This window comes from Rhinopithecus bieti, unplaced genomic scaffold (assembly GCF_001698545.2).
Source record: "Rhinopithecus bieti isolate Rb0 unplaced genomic scaffold, ASM169854v2 scaffold_26131, whole genome shotgun sequence".
In the NCBI taxonomy this organism is placed as follows: domain Eukaryota; kingdom Metazoa; phylum Chordata; class Mammalia; order Primates; family Cercopithecidae; genus Rhinopithecus; species Rhinopithecus bieti.
Window position 1 is genome coordinate 1,311,797 of NW_016812390.1, and position 19,040 is coordinate 1,330,836.

Consider the following 19,040-nt stretch of genomic DNA (forward strand, 5'->3'; position numbering starts at 1 on the left):
AAAAAAAAAAAAAAAAAAAAAAAAAAAAAAAAAGTAAGTTAAAAAGCTGCTGATGTGTTTAGAGTGGAAATGCTGAGATTAGGAGGAGGAAGTGGTTAAGTGCACCCTGGGTGTTTGGAAATGGCCACGTCTGCAGCCCTGGAAGCTGATGAAGAAGGAGCTCTAGCCCTCTATGCCAGGCAGGCCACGAGACCGGCCCCTCACTCCAGAGGTAGGGAGCTTGGCTGTGAAAGGGCATGACGGTAAGATACAACTATTTAGCAAACACCAGTCCCCTCCTACAAGGAATCTTCAAATTCCGAAACTGACCCTATTCTAAAATTACCAAGTGGCAGGTGGCCAGGCCAAAAATCCATATCCAATCAGTGCTAATGGACTGTTTGTTACATTTCCTCATATATGGCTGCAGCACTGCTATGAAAACCCTGGGTCAGTGGTTTGAGATTTATTTAACTGGAGAGGTAACGGCACCCCAGCACTGCAAGCACTATAGAGATGCGTGAAGTGAAATGGCACATGCAGGCTGCTGGTGGGGAATGGAGGGACCTGTTGGTCTTATTTGCATGACCTTCCACCTCTAGCTGTACACCCAATGCCAAATCCTTTTCTGGTAACCATTAAAAACAATTCGACAGCATCAAGAGAAGGGAAAGGGGAGAAGAGGAAGGCATTATGTTAAGCTGAAAAGGAAAACAGTACAGTGAAGCAGTTTCCAGTTCGTTCTTTCATTCCCGGTTCAAGAGGTACCTGTTCTTGCTACAGTGACCCTTCCAAACGCTTCTTCTTGGAGTCCTTTTCCTGTCCTTTTCAGTCTTGTTTAACACCTAAATCTTTTTCATTTTCCTTTTTTTTTTTTTTTGGAGAGTCTTGGCTCTGTCACCCAGGCTGGAGTGGAATGGCACGATCTCAGCTCACTGCAACCTCCGCCACCTGGGTTCAAGCGATTCTCGGCCTCAGCCTCCTGAGTAGCTGGGACTACAGGGGTGTGCCATCACACCAGGCTAACTTTTGTATTTTCATTAGAGACATGGTTTTGCCATGTTGGCCAGGCTGGTCTTGAAATCCTGACCTCAAATGATCCCCCTGCCTTGGCCTCCAAAGTGTTGGAATTACAGGCGTGAACCACTCTGCCCAGCCTGTGTTACCACCTAGATCTTTCTTTAGCGCTTCTGCTGGCACTGTGCTATGTATCTTCCAACTCTTCAACTTAATGCAGGTCAAGGACAAATCTATGGCAATCCTGGGTTGTCGTGGTCATGGCAGGAAAGTATGGAGACACAAAGGAGCACTGCTATTCTGTCAGAGGATAAGGAAGCCTGTGATGGCCAGGATCTAGATAGTTCATACCCGTATCCCTCATTTTCAAGTTGCAGTGACAATGTGAGAGAAGACCTGCATCAACAGAGAAAAAGCAGAGAGCCCTCACTGTTGGCAGATTAGTTTCCAAATACTCGCATGGCAAGTGGAGAACATGGCAAAGATGCTCAAACCATTATTCCTTAGACATCCATGAGGTATGTGTGGAGTCCTGGTGTCACCCCTCCCTTGGTGATCACCTTATCAGTCCATAGCCAAGTCTAGAAAAGGCATCTTGCATAGGTTAGGACTTGCTGGCATTACCTCCAGACCTTTGGTTTTCTACTGAACGTAATACTGCCTAATGTGTGGGACCATAAGGAATCAGAGACAGAGACCTTATGTTATTTTACTTCACGGAATAAAAGAATGGCTGATGCCCTGAGGGTACTTAAAGAAATACTCCTTTGCAAACTTAGACCAAGGATGGAAAACAGGTTTCCATTAAGTGCCAAATCCTCTCAACTGGTAGTAGTAGCAAGGATCCCTGTTTTGAGAAGGATCTGAGCCCTGAGCCAAAGCAGCGCGGTGACTGACTGGCAATATCTGCCATGGGTGGACAACCCACATAGGGGTAGCATATGCCTATGTGCCATCACTGGCTTAGACAGGCTGGGGAAGTGAAGAGCACTGGGAGGATTGTTCTTTGTTGATTCTAATCTGAATGCTGCTCACAACACACATACCTAGATCCAGCCTAGAACTCTACTAGGCTGTGCATAGGTTTTGTGCATACTGAAGTTCAAATCCTAAATTTCAGTTGAGCCCTGAGAGAATTTCTTTTTTTTTCTTTCTTTCTTTTTGAGACGGAGTTTCGCTCTTGTTGCCCAGACTGGAGTGCAGTGGCGTGATCTTGGCTCACCACAAGCTCTGCCTCCTGGGTGCAAGCGATTCTCCTGCCTCAGCCTCCCAAGTAGCTGAGATTACAGGCATGCGCCACCACACCCAGCTAATTCTGTATTTTTAGTAGAGACGGGGTTTCTCCATGTTGGTCAGGTTGGTCTCAAACTCCCGATCTCAGGTGATCCGCCCACCTCGGCCTCCCAAAGTGCTGGGATTACAGGCATGAGCCACTGTACCTGGCTGAGAGAATTTCTATTAATAATAAAAATGATGCTGCAAGCTACCATTCACTGAGTGTCTAATATCTTGGGTCATGAGGAACAGTTTACATGTACACTTAATTTTCACAATAACCCTAGTGAGAAGGCACCCTCCTTACATAGGTGAGGCAATTAGGTTTAGCAGGATGGCTGCATTGCACAATGCTAGGGATAGCCTTCATATTAAATTCTAATAGGCACTGAGATTGCCCTCAGTTTAGAGAGGCTAAGGAATGTGTCCATGGTCAGACAGCAACTGGTGAAGATGGAATGAGAACCTAGGTTTGACTTTTCACATGCTAACAGAGTTTACGTTAAGAAGGAAAAGACGCCCTTAAATGTCCTGAAGAAGAGTCTTTCTCACTATGTGAAACATGTTGTTTTGACCAGGTTAGGGTATCTCTGTTCTTAATTCTCAAGCTTGCTCATAATCTTATTTCATGCACCACAGCATTTCATAACAGACCATTGGTCACTTTCATTTTCAAAATCCATTTAAGTGTAGCTGACCAGAAACCATCACGGGTGGAGTAGCAAGTGGGAAGTTCATCAATAAAGCCAGGTTTGGAACACGGAGGTTCTCTTCAAGTCCTTGGCAACAGACACAGGGAGTGGGCATGCTAATGGCAAGAACAGGGCAGGGTGAAGGTCAGCTCATTCACCAGAACAGTCACCCCTGTGTCCTTGGGGGAGTCACATGTGAAACACCACAATGTTACTACTACCTGGAGAACAAATGCAGTCTACAGTCTGCTTGTGCTTTGCTGGCGGCTCAGGTAGCCTTGCTATTATATATTAAGAGCTGTGTTCTAAAAAGATATGAGTTGAATTATGTAATTCCACAGGGGATATTCAGACAATGGGCATAGCTTGCAATGTTTCGGACAAACAGAACAGGGAGGCCTGAAGCCTAAAGACACTCCAAACATGCCACATTAAAGTTCACTTACGAGGTGCAATGACTCATGCCTGTAATCCCAGCACTCTGGGAGGCTGAGGCAGGCAGATCTCTTGAGCCCAGGAGTCTGAGACCAGCCTAGGCAACATGGCGAAACCCTCTATCTACAGAAAATACAAAACATTAGCTGGGCATGGGGACACGTGCCTGTAGTCCTACCTACTTGAGAGGCTGAGGTGGGAGGGTCACCTGAGCCTGGGAGGTTGAGACTACAGTGAGCCATGATTGTGCCACTGCATTCTAGCCTGGGCAACAGAGTGAGACCCTGTCTCAAAAAAAAAAAAAAAAAAAAAAAAAAAAAAAAAAAAAAAAAAAAAAAAAAGCAAAGCAAAGCAAGCTCACACTCAAACTCAAGTCTGCATGGGTGTTGGCCGATGCTCTGGTTCAGAAGGTCTTCTGAAAACAAGTAGTGGGCAGGTCTGTGTGAGGTCATCTTTAGTTTGTCAAGAAATTATCTGCTTGTCTGTAGATACTGCCAAATTAGGCTTCCGGAAGGAAATTAATAGACTTCACAATAAGGTATTTCACCTGAAAATAAAATTCTGAGCTTCCTTTCTTCAGCCCTTTGTTATTAAAATGTTAGCTTCCATCTCTTTCTTTTTTATAGAACACTCACCAAAGCTCAAGAAGCAGTGACTGTTGAGGATGATTAAAGAGGTAAGAGAAACCAGAATTGTTACTAGGAGCATCTGATATATCTAAATGAAATAAATGGCACCCAGCTCTCCTAGCACAAACCCTACCTCTTGGGGGAGTCCAGCAGTATCTTTCTCCTGATAACATTTTTCCATTTGTTCTAGGTCATAGGCCCTACATAGCTATAAGAGAGGGAGACCAGGAGAATGCATGTACCTGGCAATAGCTATCTTCCATAGGAATGGCTCATTAAGAATACCATTTCATGTCAGATGAGTGGCAAGGGTTCTGCTTAGCTAGGCTCTGTTTCAAGGGCTTTCATGACCTTATGTGATCCAGTATGTGTATTCTCCAATGGCAATCACTGCCCACTATCCTCATCATCCAGCCTCAATTGAGATGAGGCATAAAGTAAGTACTATGGACCCTTCCAGCAGAAAAAACGCAAGAGGAAATCACATGTGAGGCTTTTACGTCTTTACTCTGGGCTGAGCTGGGTCAGACCTAAAGATGGAGAGGAAAAGTGAAACTGTCAGGTCTAAGGACTGTATTTCTTCCTTTTTTTTTTTTTTGATAGGAACAACATTAAGAAAACAAATTGATCTGACAAGAAAACATAAAACTCTCTTAAGGAAGAGTTTACTATAGTAGGGACCCATTCCCTAGGGGAAGGGAAGGGAAGCGTCTGCTGAAAAGGATTTTCTTCCCTGGGCTAGAATTACATCCTTGAGGCCTTCCTACATGTTCCAAGGAGGCCAAATCTCGTGTGGTCCTGAACTATTCCTCATTCCCCTCCTAATCCCAACAGCCATCCTGGGATAGGAACACTAGCCTCTGGAGAGCAGTGAGGCCTATCAAACCTACACCAGTCACCCCGTATGACATAATTACAGATAATATAGGATCTTGGCTAAGCCAATGAAAAATTAGGCACAGTACCTATTTCAGAAGAATGGATGCAATTCTATGCTTGACTGGCTATGAAAGTTCTAAGGAGAGGAATAGGGAAACAGCTGAGCTGAGCCAGCAGCTTTGCAGAGAGGAATCCCACTGGAGCCAGCACAGCATTGGCACCTATCAGCACATGCTGCTGAGCTCACTTGGGGAAGGCCACCAGTGACTGGAGACTCGGCTCCTTCCAGACATTAAAAGCTGATAGGGGAAGCCCAGCAGTCAGGGGAAGAAAGGCAATGGGGCAGCGTCCCCCATGGTACATTTCTACCTCAACTCTTCTCCTTGTGATGCCACTTTCATTTAGGGGCTGGAATGGGATTTGAGGTCCTGCCCTCTAGGGCTTTTGGAAGTACTTCGCAAAGGGCCAGGAGCCCAGAAGTGAAGGGGCTGTAATAGACAGATAACAACCTGGTATTCAGGAAGAGCTTATAGCCCATCTCCGAACAGGAATTTGTTGACCTGAACTTCCAAATTAACTCCTCGCTCATTTAGCAGTCTAATCCACAAAACAGAAACATACCAGAGAGGGAGAGATTTGCAGACTATGTTTGGAGAGTGAAGGGACATGAATGGTTTCTATTTGAACACTAAACATTTTTCAAAACACTCATCATTATCTCATTACGTTTAAATATACTGGCTGGACAGATAGGGAGACCCAGGCAGGTGAAGGTCCTATAGTAAGTGCACAGTCATGTTTTGGCTAAGGACTTTTTCAATAAGAAGTGATAAATTAGCAGTCATGTGTCCAGCCTCAATACTTCAACAGTTTTCTTCCCACCCTGACAAATGCCGAGCCTGGAGAGCTTTCCTAAATAACCATAAAGGACAACAAAATAACAGGCCTTCTTCCCATTCTCTAGAATTAGGTCACAGGGAATCAATTAGTTGATTTGACAAATATTTATTTGTTGAGTATCTCTTATATACTAAGCACTGGAGTACAAAGACAAAACATAGTTCCTGTCTGTGAGGAGCTTACAAGCTAGCGGGGAGAGACTTGGGTCATAGATCCCTTGTATACTATTGGTAAGTACACAACAGATGTATGCTGTGGGAACTGATGGAAGGATATCTCATCTAGCCTGGGAGAGCAAGGGAAGGCTTCCAAGAAAAGGTGATGCACCTTCCAGAACAGGCGTGAACAGGTGTGAAAGCAAGCAAGGGGGATGACTGATGTGCTGGGCCGAGTGTAAGTCTACCTGAGAGATGGGAGAGACAAAATGTTGGTATATATGGCGAACTGCCAGTATAACAGGTCTATTCTGATAAGGCACAAATTATGAAGTGAGTGGGGGTGGTGAGACATAAAGTTGGAGAGGTTATCAAGAATATATGTAAACTGAGATGAGACTTTATCCCAGAGGCAATGGGAAGTTATATATATATATTTTTAAACAAATGCACCTACACAGTGAGATCTGTCTTTTAAGAAAGATTAGCCGGGCGCGGTGGCTCAAGCCTGTAATCCCAGCACTTTGGGAGGCCGAGACAGGCGGATCACGAGGTCAGGAGATCGAGACCATCCTGGCTAACACGGTGAAACCCCGTCTCTACTAAAACTACAAAAAACTAGCCGGGCGACGTGGCGGCGCCTGTAGTCCCAGCTACTCGGGAGGCTGAGACAGGAGAATGGCGTGAACCCGGGAGGCGGAGCTTGCAGTGAGCTGAGATCCGGCCACAGCACTCCAGCCTGGGTGACAGAGCGAGACTCCGTCTCAAAAAAAAAAAAAAATTAGATACAGGAACATAGACATACATGAGCAAATGGGAAAAGTAAGGCCCACAAAAATCAAACAGCAGATGAAGCAGGAATCAGACAATCAATAGACACAGGAGCTGTGGCAAGAGCAGAGTAAATATTTAGGGGAGGCATGGACATAGCCAATCCTTCAAATTCCTCGGCAGTCTTGGAAGCATCCAGGATCAGAATCCATGCCCTATAGAAGACTGACTCTTAGTCAATGTGGGACCTTCAGGGAAGTCCTTTACTATTCCTTTAACTAGTTCCAGGTATTCTATGGTTGAAAAATGGTAAAATATGGCTAAAATAATTATTGCCTTCTAAAAGCAAAACTGGCAAGATTTGAAGAGAAAAAGCATTTGATTTGGAATGCAGATATTTGAGTTTTAGTATATGTCTTACCATTAGCTCTGTGAACAGAGGCAAGTTACTGTGCATTTTGGTTTCTTGAACTGTAAAACAGGGTTAGTATTTTTCTTAAAGGTTTGCTGTGAGATTACAATGAAATATTATGCATGAAAACACTTTTAAAACGAGAAAATGCTATATAAAATTAAGGTTTGATCACTATTAAGACAGGAGTTTTTCTTACCTGAGCCTTATTCAAAGAAAATAGCCCTTAACTAAGAATAAACTGCTTGAAATTAAAGACCACTGGTGGGTGATGAACTGTCAAGCACGTGTGGGGAGGTGAGAAAGGTCTTAGCCCCCCAACAGCCTTTAAAAGCTTGTGGGATGAGAGAGCTACTTAGAAAGCTGACCATAACATGTCCCCTTTTTCCTGGGCAGTGGCTGAGATAATCTAGAATAAGGGGACTTTGTGAAAATAAATGACATTGCCAGACAGCCTGCTTGCTTTTCTAGCAGGTAATTATTAGTGGCTCAGCGAGGGTTCCCAAGGGACATGGCAATCAGGGAGAGTCAGGAGAGTAGGTTGCACTGGATTCACACTCACCAGGTGTCCTTTACTTTCTTGGAATTCCCTGTGGCTTGAACTGTCCTCATCCCTTTGATCCAGAGATATAACTTTGCTAGTGTTCCCTCTCTTGTGGGTCTCCTCGATAGGGAAGGAGCCTGCGCAGAGAGATGGAATGGGAAGGACTAACAGAGCACATACCGCAGTGCTTGTGGGGTGATGTAGGGAAAGGACGGAGGGCACAGGAAGGACACAGATTGAGATAAACTTGAAACTGCTTAGAGCAGTTTATCTATTTCAGACACGCTACAGCACACTTGGAGCTACAATGAAAGAAATGAAATAACTTTTTCTTGTATTCTAAGTTTTATTTCCCAGACGTACACCCCTTCATAAATACACACCAATATTCAAGGCTGAGGCCACATTCCCCTGAAACATAAATATATTTTTTTTTCCCAATGGCAACAGTTGCTTATAATGTTTTCTGTATATATATTTTTTCCTTTTAAAGCAGGGAGTAAGGGGAGAGAGGAAACCCAGGACTCTGCCCTGGTCACTGCAGCCTGCAGAATAAGCTCCCCGGGGGACATCCTCCCTTTTAATGCCAGCAGGGAGAAGGGAAATCGGTCAAGGCAGCAGCCTGAGTTTTCAGCTGGGGCTGTCCAGCATGAGGACATCATTTTTCAGGCAGCACCAAAGAGCAATTCTTATGTCTCAGAGAGGACAAAGGGGTCATCGAAAAAGGCCTTAGAAATGATCACCAAACCCACATACATTGCCCCTGTCCTCAGAAACTGTACCTCCTACAGCCTGAAACTGTGAAGAGAGTTAAACCATGACACTGATCTCTTTAAATAATACCTTATGGCCCTTTCTCTAAGAGTTCAGGTTTCTCCAACACAGCAGCGAAAACACTGCTGTGCAGGCAGCAACTGGTCAGTGAATATGTGCTGGCTAGCTGCCTTCTCGAAGAAAATGAGAAGAGATCTGAAAACCCTGTTTTATTCAGAACAAGGGCTGCAAAAAGGAAAGGATGGCTTGGGATTGCTAAATCAGTGTTTTAGACAGGAACGGCAAGGCAGAAAAGAATCACATATGCAGGACCATATAAAAACTGGAGTGTGAAAACCTAGGAGTTTACACTTTTAAGCCAGTTATTTACCCATTAGCTAATGCTATCTCTCATCACTACTACTAGGGGATACTAGTAACAGGCACAACTCCCCAACTGGGAAATCACACCAGAGCTTCCTGTCCTTGACTGTGTGGCAGGGAACTGCCTTAAAGAGTCAGCTGTATGTGGGGCATGGGTCACCAAGTACATGCTATCTAATGGGACATGGCACTCAGCTCATAGTCACAGCTACAGCCAACAGATACAATAATCTTATGCAGTCCAGCCTCAATGGCAGGGGACAGGAGAGCCAACTTAAATTTTCAGGGCTATTACAAGCCATTTAAACCCAATTCAGCATACCATATACAGCAGTAGTCAGCAAACTTTTTGGTAAATGAACAGACAGTAAATATTTTAGGTTTTGCAAGCTATATAGCCTCTGTCATAACTACACAACTCGGCTGTTATAGTGTGAAAGCAGCTATAGACAATATATGAAAGAATTAGCATGGCCAGGCCAGGCGTGGTTGGCTCATGCCTGCAATCCCAGCACCTTGGGAGGCTGAGGTGGGCGGATCACAAGGTCAGGAGTTCGAGACCAGACTGGCCAATACGGTGAAACCCCATCTCTACTAAAAATACAAAAAAAAAAAAAAAAAAAAAAAAAAAAAAATTTAGCCAAGCGTGGTGGCGCATTCCTGTAATCCTAGCTACTCGGGAGGCTGAGGCAGGAGAATTGCTTGAACCCGGAAGGTGGAGGTTGCAGTAAGCTGAGATCGTGCCCCTGCACTCCAGCCTGGGCGACAGAGCGAGACTCCATCTCAAACAAACAAACAAAACAACAACAACAACAAAACAGGATTAGCATGGCTGTGTTTCAGTGAAACTTTATTGTAAAAACTGGCAGTGGCACAGATTTGCCCACCCATTCTAAATACCAGCAGAGTCAGGCTAGAAAGAAAGACTGAATTTACTGTTTTTTGGTTTTTTTTTTTTTTTTTTTTGAGTAAAAGTGATCGTCATTTGAGAGTTCCCTGGCTGCTTTGTGCTTCAAGGTCAGAGAAGCAGCTAATGGCACAGTGTCTCATTTACTGTTCTTCCTGCCTTGGGGCTGGCAGCACCACCAGAATGCCCAGACCACTGAGTTGGAATTGTCTTCCCAGATTTCCAACTCAGGTAAAAGAACAAAAGCCAACAGGAACCAATGGCTAAGGAGGAGCAACATGTAAAATGGTGGTGTAAAAGAAGAAATGCAATATAAGGGGGCAGAAGAGAAGTCAAGATAATGGAGCTAGGTGGTGACCAGAAATGTGAGTAGCTCTGTGCTGACTAGCGTCACTGTAAAACAAATTTAAGGAAAGCAGCATTATGAGGTCTCAAGATAATGGGAGCCACCTGAAAACAGAGATAAAAGACATGTCTAAAGCTTGAGGGCTCCACATGAAGATATGAGATGGAAAGACTATAATTCAGGCAGGAATTCCTGCACGGCCCACCTAAAGCCAGGACGATGCACTTATAAACATGGTGTCATTTTACCAGTGCCAGACACTGTGCATGCCAGCTTCCTGTTCTCTGCCTGGCAGAAGGCTGGCCTGGGGCAGTTACCGTTACACAGCTCCTCTCCCCTCTGTATCTTTCTCAGGTCAGTTTATGGTTTCACATAGGGAAGTCCAACTTGATGACGTGGCCTTTGTTGGATCACACAAAGGGGCCCAGGAAGTACTTTGAAATCCTAAAATCTGTGGGCTTCATCTTTCCTAGGATAATGCAGATTTATGGTAACCGAGGAAAGCATGCAGGGGACAGAGAAATTCTGGCCAAAGAAAAGATACAAAAAAAATTTAAAACTTTAAAGGGAAAGGATGGGGCAGGGCCAAGGACAATCACATCTTCATCAGAACTAAAACTCATGATCAAGGGAACAGGTAAAAGGTGCAAAAAACCAGTTTAACTGCAGCCGTCCTAGCAGTGGCTCAGCTCCAGGAGAGTTCCTGCACTGTCATGCCCTGTGGGCAAGATAGAGGCTGCCTGGAAGGTAAGAGGTGCATGAGGTGGGAGGTCATGGGCCCACACTCAGGCATCCATGCATTGCTCAGGACTTCCACTGAGGGTGGTGGGAAGGACCTCTGCATCTAGGAGTACCAATGTACTGGGACATTCCTCTTCTGCTAGATCTTTGTGGGGTGGGGGGAGTAGGACAAAGAGAAGCATTCCCCAAGACAACTTATGAAATAAAAATGGAGGTACTACATAGGTAGAAGTAAATGAATAAACTTGTAACAAAACACAAACCTCTCCATTCCTACACTGTTCAGAAAACAGTTTTCATACATAATATAAAGGAAATGTTCAGAACAGTAGGCTATGACTGGATCTTTTAGTCAGATTTTTGAATTATTCATAGTTTAGGGAATACTCACATTTTCTCAGTGTAAAGAACTTTCAAAATGGCCAGCCCAAGTAATCATATAAGTAGCTAAGAAAATGCAGAAAGGTTCTTATGGAGACCCTCAACCTAGGGATATGAAAGATTGGGCCACTATAATCAAGAAAGATCAACTCTGGATCTGCAAACTCAATGACATGCCAAGAGCACCAAAGAGTTTCCACAAAGAAAACTGGAGAAAAAAAATTTTTTTTAACAGTCAAGTATTAGCAAATATAAGACAAAGGTGAGGTCGCAATAACCATGGGAGCATAAAAGAGCTTTGGGCCACTCACTCTTTTTAGTGATCAGTATTCTCTTTGACCCCCTTGTACTTCTGGATCTCATCAGTGGGCCAGAAACATGATCAAGAAGGTGGCTGGGAAAAGACAGTTGAAAAGAAAGGGAAAGAAACTTTAGGAGACAATGATGTAGGAAGACAAATGATGGTGAGAAGTTTGACTCAGTAAATGATGAGAATGCCACCAACCAATGCCTTGGGCAATCCAATGAAGGAATTTCCTTCCTCCATCCAAAGCACAACAGACAAAAATCTGTTGCTGCATCCTTGGCAATGTCTTTAAGTTATGAATTTGAACAGACTCACCTGCTTTTACCAACGTAGTTACTTTGCAGTTCATTATCCAAAATTAGAGGGAAATTCTACAATATCTGCCCCATCCACTTAATCCCTGGGCCACTTCAAAAATTGCAATAGGCACTTATAGACAACTGGAGTGTTTGGATTTTTGAAATACTTCTCTTGCACGGGGTTATTTTAATTGATAAAATTCAGGCAGCATTGTGTAACTATAAAACGGGAGAGGGGAAGCACCTTCCAGTCAATATAAGGATTTTTACTTTGCAAGCATCTTCATAAGCATCTTAACAAAAACATCTTCACAAAAAATGAAATGGAGGCCAATGTGAATCTGATGACACAATTAAGCCCCCCAATCCCCCAATCATTGTACGGACAGCCAACAAAGCAGATGTTGTAGCTGATGTTTGGGAACTGGAACTGAGAATTCAGGATTTGTTTGGCCACTCCACTTTCTTCTACAAAATAAGAAGGCAAGCACTAAAGAAATATCCAAGAGGTGGCAACCAACACTTGACTCTCAAGGCCAGGATAGTCCAACATAAGCATCTCGGACTGGCGTGTTCTCTTGTTCTCTCACGCATCATGTATTTCTTAGCAATTCAAATCAGCTTGAGAGGCTGAAGCTTATAAACAGGTATTTTTTATCACTAAGCATCCTAAAGAAGTCCACGCATCTGCTCTCAAAGATCTACGAAGACTCATTAGAGAGACAGCCTCTAGGACCCTAGAACCTTGTACCTCTGTGAGTATTATGAAAGCTGGAGGGACCCTATAGATGACTGTAAAAGAAATGGGGACAATGGGAGATCCAAAAATCCTAAGGCTGAGCCAAGCACACCTCCCCGCTGCTCCTTTCTTGTGCCCACCTAGCAGGACAAATGGCTGGTATACTCCTGGAAAGAAGATGGATCTGTTGACGAAGGCTTGAGCAAAATTAGCAGGTAGAAGGGCACCACAGCAGCTGAGATCCTAACTCCTGCGTGCAAGAGCCAGCCCAACAGGCAGAAACAGAAATACAATTAAATTAAGTCAGAAAACCTGCTACAGAAAATGCAATTACTCAAAGATACAAATAAATGTTCAAAGAAAATTGGCCCCTGACAGGGTTAGTCAAGCTTCTAAATCCAGCTGGAGGCAGGCAGCTCAGGCTAATTCACCAAGGAGGAAGAATGCAAAGATGTAAGCTCTCTGCATCAGGAGCCTGGCTGGGCTGGCCTCGTGTTCATCACACATCCCAGGCCACCAGTGGAGGGAAGCAATTTGGGGGTGCTGGCCAATGAAGCAGGGCTCAGGGAAATAAGATATGGGCAGACACAAGAATGGATTATGGATGTGCAAGGCTGAGGAGTGGAAAAAGCAACAGACTGATCTCTGACATGGCAGACCAAGGGAGCCTTATTTTGTCACCCCTCCTCACAGAGAAAGCAACAGGAAGACGTCCTACCTCTCGCTGCAGCACCAGTTCCTTGGTGAAAAGTGTAGCTTCCTCGCTGAAGGGCTCTCCTTCCTGCACCAAGCCTGGGAGGTTTCGGGCTCCTCTGGGGCATTCAATGCCTGCGTCAGGAGAAAAGGAGAATCTGCGATGAAAAGGTGCCCACTAGGCTTGCTGTCCAATAAAGACGGTCCCCTGACACCTCCAGTGAAGCAGGCGTTAAATCTAACTTCCATCCATTCTATCTGAGACGAAGACAGAGGTAATGGGAGAAGTGGAGGAGGGGTTTAGTTCTCTCCAGGTGGAAAAAACCAACACTATCACAGCAGAACCAATGGATAGGGGCTCTCAGCCATGGCATCCGGGAATTATCAAGAGCACATGGGGCAAGGAGCCTTCCAAGTAAGATAAGCAAGAACTCCTCATCCTGCACCATTCCAACTGATGGTTCCACAGTCTTGCAGCTTGAGCCATCTCTTACAGAAATGGCTCCCTCACCTACTGATATCCCAGCCATTCTGCCTCCTAAGTGCCATTCTCACTGACTCCTGGACATTTTCTCCTTGCTGTCTGACTTTTACACCAAATTCAAAAGTGTTAATTCGGTGTCACTTTTCAAATAAGCCACCCCTCTCAACTCTGGGTGTATTTTGCACAATAGTATCATTGGCTTTTCATTCAGAATGAGAGACAGAAAGAAAAGCAAAACACCTCAGAATAGGTGCCCGGAGCCAAAGAAACCCAGCTTCACATCCCAACTGTATCACTTATTAGCTGTGCGACCTTAGCCAAATTACTTAGAAAGTCTCAGTTTCCCTACTTGCAAAACAGGTATTATAATATATCCACTTCTTAAGGTTGCTGTGTGAACTAGGAGAGATTATTTAGAATGATGCCTGCCACATGGAGAGGTTCACTATATCCTATTATTAATATTATCTGTATCGTCATTATCACTCTTAGCAATTGCCGTGCTCAAAACCTCAAAATCCTCTTTGACCCCCACAACCAACCTGTTCCTGAAGACAGAATCCTATCCTTCAAACTTTTTTTTTGTATCTAACCACAGGATTCTGTACAAAGTGCTCACTAACCAAGTAAGACTACCTTTTCTTTCTTTGAGTCAACCCGTTAGTTTTGCAAGTATATTTACCACTAACAGTGGTCATCTGTGACAGACCATGAAATATGCTACATTTTGATACCTGAGACTTAAAATATTTCAGAAAAATTCGCACTGTAGCTATAATGACGCTATATAATTACAGACATAATTCCACAAAAAGTGGAACTGGGCTAGAGACATAGGAAACGAAAATGATGAAGATCTGGGGGAGGATGCATGGAGTATGTGTGTCTCTGAATCACTGTGATCTCTCCTGCTGCAGTAAGGCAGAACTAAGAGGTGCTACCTTTTATTTACAAACAGCCTCAAGGGAATGTACAAGAGATCTAGCACAGGGGCAGGAGAAGCAGGGTGTCTCGGTGATGGCAAACACCTGCTTGGGGGAGACAAGGTTCCACTGAAGGTACATCTCTATGTATGAATAAAGCTAGGTGCTGCTCATGTTTCTGGCCAGGGCATTGATTCAAGATGACAAAGCTCAGAAGGAAGGGAATAGGCTATATATTGGGCTTTCCGAAGATGAAGAATGGAGCTTTCTCTCTGAGCCCCAAGGCCTCACAAATGGAATACACCATATCAAATAAAATGCTAGGCCAGGAGAAAGACTGCCACAGGAGAGCAGCTTGAGGTGACAGTAAGGACCATTCTGCCACCCTTGAAAAGGTAGGACAGATGAAGACCCCACCCAAGTGTCACATGGCTAGGAAGATCACCAGGGTGCCTCATTCCTGGCACTTCAGTGCCGGCCTGCAAGGGAGGGGTGGAACGTATTTTTGTAAAAGACAGCAATAAACTCATGAGCCAAGGAGCCTGAGATTAACCCTGCAGGGAGAGATGAGGCTAGAGAAAAATGGAATGAAAGATGGCCCATGTTTTTTACATCAATAGCCAAAACACTTTTATTTTTATATCTGCAAACTAAGCAAGAACAAAATCATCAGAGAGAAAAATAAACAATTCCATTGAACAATCTTGCCACACAACCACAGAAAAAGCATTGTTGCAGAAACAGGCATAATACTAAAACAAGTGTTCAGTTTGTTTCTGACTCTTAGCAGTGATTTGGGCAGGACAGGACTGGGGCGCTGCTGGGTGGGGCTGCTATGAACTGGTGACTAGAACTGGGATGTAGCTAGGGTACCACACTGGGCAGGAGGAACTAAGGGGCTGAATTTTCACTATGAGGGCACAAAAGATTTCTGAGCTTCACTTATTGAGTATCACTCTACTCCTCTGTCACTCTCTTGATATTCTGAAATCTCACCAGGTTGGTCAGGCTACAGAGATTGCAGTAGCTCCCCTGAATCCTGGAGACCACCAGGTGATTAAATTGAGAAAACATGATGGCTCAGTGGGCCAGGGAGTTAAACAAATCAAGCAGAAATATATTCAAAACATTTTTCATGAGATAGTCCTTTGGGCCTGTGGAAACCAAATCCCAACCACTCTATGTAGACACAAAGGCAAAGAAGGGCGTTTGTTATGTTGCTAGTCCACTTCCCAGCAGTTGAGCTCCAGCGCACAAGAGTAGGAAGCTGAAGCAGGGTGCTTCTGTGCCCTTTTTCAAGTGGAAATAAGTAAACATCCATTCACATCCATTCCCATCAGGCAGAGGCAGAGTCTATTCCCAGACTGAGGTACAAAGTCAGGGCCAGGAGAGCAGGACAGGCTTTATGATATCTGAATGTCTGAGTATCAGAAATCTGCCGAGCCAAGCTACATCTACAGATAGAAGATACTGTAGATGGGCATTTTTCAAACTTTTTATTCTTACTATGACCCACATACATATTTGCATATGGGTACAGACACCTGTAGACAACCACTGGAATTAAGAAGCCTTCAACAGACTCCAGAGTTTCAAAATAGTCACATCAGGCAGATTCTGCCAGTGCAATTGTTTAGGCAGGAAGACCATTTCCTGATGTTTCCTTCTCTGCCATCTTGATATTACCTTTTGCAGAAGAGTATTTATGTATTTATTTATTTATTTGGGGGGCTATTTTTATTGGAGGCCAGCTTAGCAATTATTATGTTTCCACAAGACAATGGTTAATCTTGACTATATATGTTATACTCACAGTCTCTCTTCTGTTCACCATTTGATTAAGGAAAAAACCAAGATGGCTATGACACTGAATTGATTTAAAACCTCTAGTGGGACAAATACCCAGTTTGAAAAACACTGGTATTGACTGAGGTGTAAAGACAGAAGGATGGAAGGATGGGGCAGGTCCTGCTGGCTTTCTTGCAGAGTTAAAAAAAAGTGCTCCAACTGAGGGTTTATCAAGTTTCTAGACTTGCTTTTGTATACTAAAGGACCAAGGAACAGAGCAAAAAATATGCTGTCCATTGATAGAAAGGAGACCACACAAATGTTAACATTCTGAAGCCAAAAAGTCAGTTATCGTTGCTGCTGAAAGCCAGGTGAAGCCACATGCTGGCAGCGAGCAGAGTTATGCTGTGCCCTCCTCTCCCAAGAGCTCAGGGAGCAAGTTAACCTAATCCATGCTGCACCTTCTCTCAAGCAATGCCTGCGCTGCTGGGCTGGTGATACAATAAAATGGACGTTAAAAAAAAAGTTAAAGAAAACAGATAAAGAGAAAGAAAGTTGGGTTCTAAGAAAGCAAACCCAAGGCTGCTGATGCTCAGCTGGGAAGGCTGACAGGCAGCAATGGAGCGCTCCCAAGCCACACAGGGCCTTGGACTGTAAATATGAAGTGAGATATCACTGGAGCTGCAGAAGTTCTCCCCAGCCAGTTGAGGAAGTGCCTGGCTGGATTCTGCATGTTACCACTAATAGCTGTCTTTTCTGATAACATACCACTGCAGTGCTGCCTGCTGATAAAGATATATTAACTCAGCTGTGCCTCAAATGCCACAGGTGCAAGTGAAGTGCTAAGCTTACCTCTGATACAAGCCTTTAAGACACAAACTATTTTGTTTTAGTAAACACAAAACAAGACAAAACACTATACCTAAAAGAAAAATTCCCAAAATTCCTGAGCATTTTCCTTCCCTATTATGCGGTGTGCCAGAACAAAGACAGATCCTCCATGGTGGGACTTAACTGACTTCCACAAGGGCAGGTACAGGAGAGGCAGGTAAGACAAATGCCTGCCCCACCTCCTGCTCCATGTGGCTGCTGCTCCTGACCTCTTTCGAACACTATAGGTCCATCTGCCTATAAGCAAAAACTCATTATTTTTCGCACCTTTTCTAGACTTTCTGGGATATGAATGGTTGACCATGGCTATTTGAAACAAAACAAAACAAAACAAAATGAAATAAAATCAAGTAAGAAGAGGTTTCTGCCTGACTTTGTATAGTTTAGCTAGCCATCAGCACATCATGGTTCTAGATTCTGCTCTGCCACTGATAGAATATTAAACTTATCCAGGCCTCATCTGTTTATAAAATGAAGGATAAGGCCTTGCATTATCTGGACACAAAATCTTACCATTTTGGTTATGCCGTTTTGAGATTCCTCACCCAAGCCTTGACTCATGGAGTACAAATATCAAACTTAAAATGCTGGGCTATGGAGCAATCATTCTATTAAAAAAATTATACACTTAGAGACATAGGCTAACTAGGTCAATTAACACAAACACTCTGGTCAGTCAGCTTTGGAACAAGAATACACATTCTTGTTAATAACAAGATAATGGGCTCTGTAAGAGATTGTATTGATGGCTATGTGAAACTTATGTACTGCTCTGAGTATTTTACACTCTTTGTCGAGTTTTATGATAACTAAGCCTCAGGACTCAAAATGTGTTCACTTTTTCCTTTATTGGGCAGTGGGAGCTAAGAGAAGTGTGACAAATCGGTCTTGGCTGGAAGTATGTGACAGCTTCCCAATGGCGCTTATTCCGCCAATAAGAGACCAGGCATTAGCTGAAGGAGACAAAACTCAAGTGGAAACAAAAAACAGTTTGAAGGATTAGTCAACGGTGTCTACTGCATGCCCACTGTGTTCTCACTACTGCATCAGACATCACAGTGGCACAGGAGGCATACAAGACCTGCCTTCTGTCCACAGGGGACACTGAAAAATTCACCAGCTCACCTAGCAGACCTCCACTCTCCATTTAACTAATACTTGCCGATGTCTACTCTGGGCCAAGAAGATGAGGACTGTAGTGGAAGATGAGGATTCAATGATGAAAACACTTTGTGCTCATGAAGTTAACTACCAGCTAGGAAAAGATTATTTTCCTCTACTATTGTAAAAGGTATGTTATTGGTGACTGGATTTGCCATTTGGTCTATATGCTGCAGAATGTTAAGAAAGAGTACATGGCCGGGCGCAGTGGCTCAAGCCTGTAATCCCAGCATTCTGGGAGGCCAAGGCAGGTGGATCACTTGAAGTCAGGAGTTTGAGACCAGCCTGGCCAACATGGTGAAACCCTGCCTCTACTAAAAATATAAAAATTGGCAGGGTGTGGTGGTGCATGCCTGTAGGGCCAGCTACTCAGGAGGCTGAGGCAGGAGAATCGCTTTAATTCCAGAGGTGGAGGTTGCAGTGAGCTGAGACTGCACCACTGCACTCTAGCCTGGGCGAAAGAGCAAGACTCTTTCTCAAAAAAAAAAAAAAAAAAAAGAAATAGTACATGATAGATACTTGGATTATGTTAAGCAGATGCATGTGTGGCTAGGA

The 19,040-nt window shown here is 43.9% G+C and overlaps 1 protein-coding gene across 1 annotated transcript in view; it reads right to left on the reverse strand.

Annotated features, from left to right (window-relative positions):
* Positions 1–13,371, reverse strand: part of SND1 (staphylococcal nuclease and tudor domain containing 1) — a 103,782-nt gene extending 90,411 nt beyond the window's left edge. The window contains exons 1-2 of the mRNA XM_017896235.1: positions 13,264–13,371; positions 7,707–7,825 (exon numbers count right to left, since the gene is read on the reverse strand). Of these exons, the coding sequence (XP_017751724.1) occupies positions 7,707–7,825; positions 13,264–13,366 (222 nt within the window). The 5' untranslated portion in view covers positions 13,367–13,371. The remainder of the gene's footprint in view (positions 1–7,706; positions 7,826–13,263) is intronic.
* Positions 13,372–19,040: the final 5,669 nt, after the last annotated feature.